This window comes from Felis catus, chromosome F1 (genome assembly GCF_018350175.1).
Source record: "Felis catus isolate Fca126 chromosome F1, F.catus_Fca126_mat1.0, whole genome shotgun sequence".
Classification (NCBI taxonomy): Eukaryota; Metazoa; Chordata; class Mammalia; order Carnivora; family Felidae; genus Felis; species Felis catus.
Genome location: NC_058384.1, coordinates 3,421,026 through 3,430,574, shown reverse-complemented (window position 1 = coordinate 3,430,574; position 9,549 = coordinate 3,421,026). Strand labels below are relative to the sequence as shown.

Genomic DNA, 9,549 nt, shown 5'->3' with positions numbered 1-9,549 from the left:
CCTAAGAATAAATTAAGCTCTACTCTTGCACGTGTGCTCCTGTACAGGAGACCTGTACAGGAATTCTAATATAGCAGTCTTTGTATTGTACAAAAGCAATGCACAAAATTGTATAAAATAATCCAAAAGCATTGTAACATTGTATTACTCTCCCACCACACACGCATACCACCCGTTATTTTTTGTTCTGAACCATTTGAAAATAAGCTGAGTACATCATGATTAAGTAAGAAAGCTGCAGGGGCGCCTTGGTACCTCAGTTGGTTACGTGTCAGTCTCTTGATTTTGGCTCAGGTCATGATCTCTCGGTTCGTGAGTTCGAACCCCTCATCGGACTTGACACTGACAGTGCGGAGCCTGCTTGGGATTTCTCTCTCTCCACCTCTCTCTGCCCCTCCTGCTTTCTCTCTCTCAAAATAAATGAAACTTAAAAAAAAAATGAGAAAGTTGCAGAAGGATTAGCATTTATAAAAACTCAAAATACATAAAACAATACCATAATGTTTAGAAATGCATACATATACGACAGAAATAGAAAGATACGAACTAGAATGACAAACGCCCGGTTTAAGCTAGTGGCTACATTGAGCATAGGAAAAGAAATGCGCTCAGGGATGGGTTCCCAAAGCTTCACTACCTGGAATTTTCTTACGTTGTGTGGTGAGTGCATATTTGCTATTGGCTTTACTTTTTTTTTTTTTTATGACTGACATATTTCATAATTTTAAAAAGCATTATTCTATTCTTATTTTAATGAGCGTTAAAACAAATCAAGACCGCACGTTAAATCTAATCAAGTGACTTCTTGGTGTTTTATTAAAATACCACTTTATGGGGTGCCTGGGTGGCTCAGTCGGTTAAGCGTCCGACTTAAGCTCAGGTCACGATCTCGCGGTCCGTGGGTTCGAGCCCCGCGTCGGGCTCTGGGCCAATGGCTCAGAGCCTGGAGCCTGCTTCCGATTCTGTGTCTCCCTCTCTCTCTGCCCCTCCACCGTTCATGCTCTGTCTCTCTCTCTCTCAAAAATAAATAAACGTTAAAAAAAATTAAAAAAAAATACCACTTTACTTGAAAATCTGGCCCTGGTTTCTGCACCTGGTAAATATGACACACCCAATAAATGTTTATTGGATGAACACATGAATACCCATCCCTCGATCTTTCTACATCTAAGCCCTATTAATGTGAGTCAAAGCCAAGTTCCTCTTGAAGATGCCCTCTTCAGGGTCCCTGCCATAGTGTTGGGTATCACCAATGGCTATAACCAAGGACAAGAGTCTTTTCTTATTTCTTGTGCCCCAGAGAGTTTCTTTCCTCATTTACCACATGTTCTGCAATTAAACTAGTGATCTCCCTGGGCGCCTTGGTGGCTCAGTCAGTTGGGCATCAGACTGGTGTAGTCACAATCTCGTGGTTTGTGAGTTCAAGCCCCACATCTGGCTTTCTGCTGTCAGTTTGGAGTCTGCTTCGGATCCTCTGTCTCCCTCTCTCTGCCCCTCCTTCACTCTCGCTCTCTCAAAAGTAATAGACATTAAAAAAATCGTTTGAATGAAAATAACCTGTTTCTCTTCCAATTAGGGAGGGCCTTGTCTTATTAATCACCGTGTCTAGTTGAAGGTTCACACATAGCAGGTTCACTGGAAATGCTTAAACAGCATTAAATGAAACGATATATTTCCATGTGTCCAATACAAAGGTATACAAATGGTTTTTAAGCTATGTTTTTATTTTTGAATAGTTTTAGATTCACAGAAAAGGTGAAAACATAGTACAGAGTATTCCCCTTTACCCTCTTTACCCTGGTTTTCCCCATTGTTAACGTCTTATACTACTTTGGTACATTTGTCACAACTGAGAAATATTGGTACATTGTTGGTACACTGTTATTGATGAAATGCCCCACTTTATTGGGATTTCACTAGCTTTCCTCTGATGTCCTTTTTCTGTCTCAGGGTCCCATCGAGGATACCACATTACATTTTGTCATATCTAGGCTCCTTGAGTCTGTGGTGTTTTCTCAGATGGTCCTTGTTTTTGATGGCCTTTGGATGCTCTTGGAGAATGTTTGTAGAATATTCATCATGCTTGGACTGAGGTTATGGGTTTGGGGGAGACAGCTCACAGAGATAAAGTATCATTCTTATCACATCATATCAAAACTCTGTGCCGTGAACATGACTTATCATTGATGATGTTAACCTGGATCATTTGGCTGAGGTAATGTTGACCAGGTTTTCCCATTGTAGAGTTATCCCCTCCCCCTCTTTCCATAGTCTATTCTTTGGAAGGGAGTGTGAAAATTAATAAAAGATTTATTTAGAATGGAGTGCGGAGGCCAGCAGGGGGAGCTCTCGCTTCCCTCCACTCTTGTCCACTGCCAAGACCCAACAGGGACAGAAGGACCTTGCAGGTGGACGCCATTCCAGGAGGAGGAAGGGTTCTTCCTCCACCCCTCCCCTCGCTGCAAAGCGCAGCCGATGACAGACTGTCACAGCTCAGCCAACGGGAAGCTACTACACTCTGAGCTCCCGCCTTATTCCAATGGACTTTTTGTTTATAAAATCCTTTCCAATCTCCCCTTCTCTTCTATAAATAAGGGTTCTCCTCCTTTGTTCTGGGGACTTGCATACGGTTTTGCCATAGCTCGTTCGTCCAGTATTGCAATTCTCTGCTGTCCCTGAATAAACCCATTTTTTTGCTGGTGAAATAGCTGGCGGGATCATTTTTAAGATTAACACAAGTCACTAGGCTCCTCTACTGGAGGGGGGAATAACTACACAGTTATTTGGAATTATGTACTGGGAGAGTTGTCTCTTCTCCCTCGTTTATTTATATTAAAATGTTTCTAGACATATACGAATAACACAGCTCAAGAACCTTCTTTGCATCTTGAGGCTCTTCCTAACCTCCCAGCTCAAAGGCAGATTAGCGCCTGGAGTTATTTCCCCAGGGAGCCTCAGGGCAGTATCGGCTTCACGACCGTGATGGGGGGGGGGGGGGGGTCCCGGGGGGGGGGGATGGGCACCAGGGCGGTGGAGTCAGGGGCATGCGGCACAGGGCACTGCGAACGGGGGCCCCGGAGAGCTTGGGGGCTCCCTGGGGGCCCAGAACCCGTTCACTCTCCACCCGCCCTGGCTTCGCGAACAGCCCTTGGCCAGCGTGCTTGGAAAATAGTTCTTGGAGCGAGCAGTCTGTCCAGTCATCGGAAATTTCTTCTGTCTCTTCCCTTGCGCAACGCCCTGGTGCAACAAGAATAATGGAGGTAGCAGCCGCCCTCAGCCCCCAGGAGGAGAGACGACGCCTTGGGTGATCAGAGCTACTTGGGACCCGCGGCAGTGCGGAGGCGGCGCGGCTGCAGGGCGTTGGGATCCGCCGCGAAGTCGAAGGGGCGTGGTCATGACCGTGGGCGCGGCGGCTGCGCAATGTGCCCGGGAGGGGGTGGCGGGGGCGTGGCTGTGGGCGTGACTGTGGGCGTGGCTCTGAGCGCGACGCCGCGCTCGGGGCACCGGGTGGCTGCGGCGGCGGCGGCGTCTACCCCAGAGGCGGTTGTTGCTGCGCCCGGTACTGGGATCTCTGCCCGAGGGGCAGACGCGGTAGAATTCGCCCGCCCCGGCCCTCGGCTCGCTGTGGGCTCGTCATGGAGACCAACCAGAGGCCGTACCACCTGGTGGTGTTTGGCGCCTCAGGCTTCACCGGCCAGTTCGTGGCCGAGGAGGTGGCCCGGGAGCAGGTGGCCTCGGGGCAGAGCTCCAGCCTGCCCTGGGCCGTGGCGGGCCGCTCCCGGGAGAAGCTGCAGCGAGTGCTGGAGAGGGCTGCCCTGAAGCTGGGTAAAGGGGCGCGCGGGGGGGGGGGCGGCTTCCGGGGCCGCAGGGTTGGGGTCGTCCGCCGAGAGCGTTTGCCATGCAGGGGGGCGCCCCTGGGGCTCCCCGGGCCCGGCCGCACGGCCGGAGGAGGAGGCGAGGCTGGAGGATGATAGCACGGCTTTGTTCCACTCCCTGAACGAAATACAGAAATAAATACGTTTCTCCTCCGTGGAATTCCTCCTCCTCCAGTTTGGCGAGTCCCACTGGCCGCGTAGACGGGGACGCCAGCTCCTCCTGTCTGCGCCCCGCTGAGCAGGGGCACCCCGTTGGGGCTGCAGGTCTCCCCGGATTTGGTCGGATGGCAAAGTAGGGCTTTGCTTCCTTCGGGTGTTCTGCCCTCCCCCCTCGCCCTGCCTTTCTGGAAGTGTGCGGGGAAAGCCTCACAGTTTTTTTGATAACGATGTTGTGGCTTTCGTTTCTTAATTTGTTTTTTGCCTGTTAAGAATCCTCTTTCTTACGCTCTCTCCACCCTCCCGCGTTCGTATTTCTGGTTTGGGCGTTTACTTATTCTTTCAGCATTCATTCAACATATTTTTACTGCGTGGTCTTTTCTGTGCCAGATCCTGTTCCGAGGGCTGGGGGTACAGATGTGACAACACACACAGGGACCCTGCCCTCAGGATCAGGGGACGCATCTAACTGAGGATTCTTGCCGCCTGGTGTCCCCTCATACAGACCCACAGCGCCTGTTAGAGTTCGGGGTGTGCTGTGTTCTTGTGTTTAACCTTCATCCCACGCTTCCTTCTAATTCCACCCTGAGCCTGCGTGTGGTGGGTGGTGTAGACTCTGTTTTGTTTGTGATTAAGTGCAGAAGATCTCACGTAGGCTCAGTTCTACAATTCTTTGTCCCGCTAGCCACTGCCAGTCTACAGTCTTGACCAAAGAGCTTGTTGGTGTTGTCTGTTTTAGTTTTCCAAAAGAAATAATTTCACTATTAAAATATATTCTTCCATTTCTTTTTCCTGCTCAACAAGACTGTGCAGGCACAGCCTGATTATCGTTTGTAATGCCTGGATTGAATTATTGTGAGGGATGCACCTTGCACCACCAGAACCTGCATTACTTGATTTTGTTAATTCCAGTTATTTACTTATAAGCCCATCATGAGTGTCCTTTTTTTTTTTAATTTTTAAATATTTATTTATTTTTGGGAGAGAGAGTGCAGGTGCGTGCGTAGGGGAGGGTCAGACAGGGAGACACAGAATCCGAAACAGACTCGAGGCTCTGAGCTGTCAGCACAGAGCCCGGTGCGGGGCTCGAACCCACAAACCACAGGATCATGACCTGAGTCCAACGAATTTGGACTCTTAACCGACTGAGCGGCCCAGGTGCCCCCTATCATGAGCGTTCTTACCTAGACTGTGCCTTCTACCCCAGAGTCCTTTTTTTGTTCTCATGATGATGATCTTAACAACCCCTTTTTACCCCCATATTTTGTCATATGTAATTGGTTAGTAGTTGATGAGAAACTTCATCATGGAATTGCTGGCAGAGAGGAAATCAGGACAGCGATCTACTCAGTACCTAAACAATCGTAAAATTGTCATCTTACACAGGGTTATCATTTACACAGTGCTTAAGTTAGGTTTTTTTTTTTAAGGTTAGTATTGTATTTTTGTAGCAATTCTTAGTATTAACTCCATTTTCCTCATAGCTTTTTCTTTTTTATATCGCCTGGTTTAAAAAGTTCTTATCTTTTTTCTGTGCTTTTCCTGAAATTACCATCACTGCTTAGTATAAAGAGAAGATCTGGAAGATCTAACACTGTATCAGATTTGTTGAAAACGATTTATGTCTTACTTTAGGAAGACCGACACTGTCCTCTGAAGTTGGAATAATAATTTGTGATGTCACTAATCCGGCCTCACTTGATGAAATGGCTAAGCAGGCGGCAATTGTCCTCAACTGTGTAGGACCCGTAAGTAATCAGCCCTTGTTTGTATCAGAACAAACAGTCTATTCATTTCTAACAGAATCTGGTATTTTACATTCTAGAGGAACATAAGGACAGGGTGCAGAAGAATTGGTTCAGGGCCTTAACCCCCTCTGGGGGAGTTTTCGCTTCCAGTGAGAGCAAATGGGTGTGACCAAAGTGTCCTAAGAGAGAGACCAGGCCCTCTGGGACACGATACTCCAGGAATGTGTGCTAGTTTGGTTACTGGTTACGACCATAATTGCCATTTTTTTTTCCTTACCGTATGCTTTTTTTTTTTAAGTGTATTTATTTATTTTGAGAGAGAGGGCCGCACTCGGGTGGGAGAGGGGCAGGGAGAGAGAGAATCCCAAGCAGGCTGTGCACTGTCAGTGCAGACCCTGACTCCAGGCTTGATCCCGTGAACTGTGAGATCGTGACCTGAGCTGGAATCAGTCTTAACCAACTGAGCCACCCAGGTGCTCCCCTTACTGTGCGATTCGTAAGTGAAAAAAAATGTTTGAGCGTGTACCCCCGACACATGTTTTTACTTTACTTGTAAATGATATTCCTCTGTTACTGTACCAATATGTATGTTAAAAACACGTACAGGGGCGCCTGGGTGGCGCAGTCGGTTAAGCGTCCGACTTCAGCCAGGTCACGATCTCGCGGTCCGTGAGTTCGAGCCCCGCGTCGGGCTCTGGGCTGATGGCTCGGAGCCTGGAGGCTGTTTCCGATTCTGTGTCTCCCTCTCTCTCTGCCCCTCCCCCATTCATGCTCTGTCTCTCTCTGTCCCAAAAATAAATAAACGTTGAAAAAAAAATTAAAAAAAAAAAACACGTACAAAAATAGACTAAAAGAGGATTCGTTCGTTTACTCAATAAATATTTATCGAATGTTTATTACATGTAAACTGCACTAGTGAAGGTACCTGGGACAGAATGGTGAACAAAACTGAAAATCCCTCATGGAGCTTATGGCCTGGAGGGGGTGACAGAAAAGGAGGGTTCTAATAGTAGGTAATGATAAGTCCTTTGAAGAAAAATAAGGCAGGGTAAGGAGTTAAACTGCTAGTTAGAAGGATGGTCAGGGAAGGTCTCCGTGAGGACCTGACATTTGTGTAGAGACCTGAATGAAGTGAAGGGGGTAAGCTATGGGAGCGTTTGAGAAGGGTGTTCCAGGGAAAAGCACATACAAAGGTCCTGAGGCGAGCGTGTGTTTGGCAAGACTGAGGCACGTGAGAGAGGGCAGTGCGGCGGGGCCCGGGCAGGACCGAGGTGGAAGTTAGGTTGGAGAGGAGCCCGTGAATTAGGTCAGAGGGTGACGGGCAAGGTCGGGGTTTGAATGGTTGAAAGCCATAGCACTATCTGCTTTCCAGTTTTGAACTTCTTTGGCTTCTGAGAGGAAGAAGAGGTGATGGGGACCGACGGGGGGATGATCGCGGCAAGCCGAGCACAGGATATGGTGGGAAGTGGGTAGGGTCAGAGTGTACTTCGAGAGATACGCAGCTTTTTGGTGTTGTTCTGGACGTGAAGGAAGCACCCTTGGCCCGTGCAGCAGGCGAAAGTTGGTGGCGTTTACTGATCTGAAGAAGCCATCCCAGGTGGCAAAACATTCGGAAACTAAGCATCTCGAAGGTTGATGGTCGTGTTTTCAGTGAAAGCAGGAAGGTGTTTTTGATCATCAGGTAAAACTGTAGGTGAGTTGTTTATTTAGATTAATCTCACTTCTGAGTGGCTTGGATTCTGTGCTCTGCTGCTCCCATCACTCTCTCAGACACGGCCTTAGCCAGCTTCCTTGCCCGTCCCTCCCCGGAATTCTGGAAAAATCCAAACCTGGTTATTCCAGCCCCGCTTGCTCAACCCGTGAGCCCGCGAACCCGTGTTATCCAGTAATCCAGTAACCCCGAGTGTCTGGAGACACCCTTGCTGACGGCCCTACTTTAAATACGTGGTTACAAACCTCATGTGGGGGCCTCAGCGCCTTAGAAATCCTGTCCCCTTTCCCCGGACTGTCCTTTCTCCTGTTTTCTGAAGCAGCAGTTTTACAGGTTCCTTCCTCACTCTGATCTGATGATTTAATTTCCTTTTCTTTTTTTCACTATGACAGTAGAACTGTCCAAAGCGAATTTCTTCCTCTGCCTACTGTGCTTCCCTGACTCTGCCTTACCTGCTGTCACGAGGAAAACCCCCCTGGCTCCTCACAGGTGCGGGATTTGAGGACCTTATGTTTACCGTCCCACATGTTTCTGTGTTTTTTTTTTTTTAAGTTTATTTATTTTGAGAGAGAGACAGCATGAGCAGGGGAGGGGCAGAGAGAGAGGGAGAGAGAATCCCAAGCAGGCTCCGCACTGTCAGCGCAGAGCCCGATGTGGGGCTCGAACCCACGAAACTGTGAGATCGTGACCGGAGCCGAACCCGAGAGTCGGACGCTTAACCGACTGAGCCACCCAGGTGCCCCTCTACGTGTTCTTATTGTCACATTTTCCCTCTTGACTGCACTCTGTCAACACATAAATATGTGATGGTATCTCTGATCTTAAAAAGAACCACCCTTAATTCACATATGCGTCCGACTACTCCATTTTTCTGGGTCCCCTTGTTAGCAAAACTCCTTCAAAGAGTTCTCTCTCCGTGCTCCGTCCACTTCCTCAGCTCCTCCTCCCTTCTGAACCACCCTCGCCAGGCTTCTCTGTAGGCCTCATGCTTCAGGGAGGTCTCTCTGCCTCGCCCCTCACCACCCCTCCGCTCGCGTCTTGATCCGGGTATTTGTCCCCATCCGTCACGTCCTCCTTGCTCTCTGGGTTTGGCTTCTGGAGTCTGGCCCTTTCCTCATTTTCCACCTGCCGACCAGCTTTGTCCCCTTCCTCTCTGTGGGATCTTTTCCTCTTCCTCTAAGTACCTGAGGCCTCACAGCTCGAGCCTTACAAACTCTTCTCTGTTTACACTCTCTGAGCCAGCTTTGAAAAAAATTATTATTGTAATAAAATATACATAACAAAAATTAACCATTTTTTAATGTTGATTTTTGAGAGGCAGAGACAGACAGATTGTGAGTGGGGGAGGGGCAGAGAGAGAGGGAGACACAGAATCCAAAGCAGGCTCCAGGCTCTGAGCTGTCAGCACAGAGCCCGATACGGGGCTCGAACTCACGAACTGTGAGATCATGACCTGAGTTGAAGTCGGACGCTCAACTGACTGAGCCACCCAGGTGCCCCCCATTTTAACCATTCAAAAAAAATTTTTTTTTAATTTTTTTTCTTTTTGCATTTATTTATTTTTGAGAGAGAGAGAGAGAGACAAGAGAGTGAGCAGGGGTGGGACAGAGAGAAAATGAGATAGAATCCGAAGCAGGCTCCAGGCTCCGAGCTGTCAGCACAGAGCCCGACATGGGACTCAAACCCACAAACTGGGAGATCATGACCTGAGCCAAAGTTGCACGCTTAACTGACTGAGCCACTCAGGCGCCCCACCCCCCCAAATTGTTTTTTTAATGTTTGTTTATTTTTAAGAGAGAGACAGAGCGTGAGCAGGGGAGGGGCAGAAAAAGAGGGAGACCAGGATCTGAAGCAGCCTCCAGGAGCTGTCAGAGCCTGACACTGGGCTCCAACCCAGGAACCTCGAGATCATGATCTGAGCCACAGTTGGACACTTAACTGGCAGAGCCACCCAGGCGCCTCTAGCCATTTTTAAGTTTGCAATTCGATGGCACGAAGTGCATTGGCAGTGCTGCGTGATCATCAGCATCTTGTCTCCAAAACTCGTCATCGTCCCAAC

The 9,549-nt window shown here is 48.6% G+C and overlaps 1 protein-coding gene across 2 annotated transcripts in view; it reads left to right on the top strand.

Moving 5' to 3' along the window:
* Positions 1 to 3,478: 3,478 nt before the first annotated feature.
* The window catches only part of SCCPDH (saccharopine dehydrogenase (putative)), a 38,472-nt gene continuing 32,401 nt past the window's right edge, over positions 3,479 to 9,549 (top strand). The window contains exons 1-2 of one of the 2 annotated variants that reach the window (XM_045048646.1): positions 3,479 to 3,825; positions 5,667 to 5,779. In XM_045048646.1, the coding sequence (XP_044904581.1) occupies positions 3,636 to 3,825; positions 5,667 to 5,779 (303 nt within the window). In that variant the 5' untranslated portion in view covers positions 3,479 to 3,635. The remainder of the gene's footprint in view (positions 3,826 to 5,666; positions 5,780 to 9,549) is intronic. The other variant, XM_011290824.3, reaches the window with a different exon arrangement.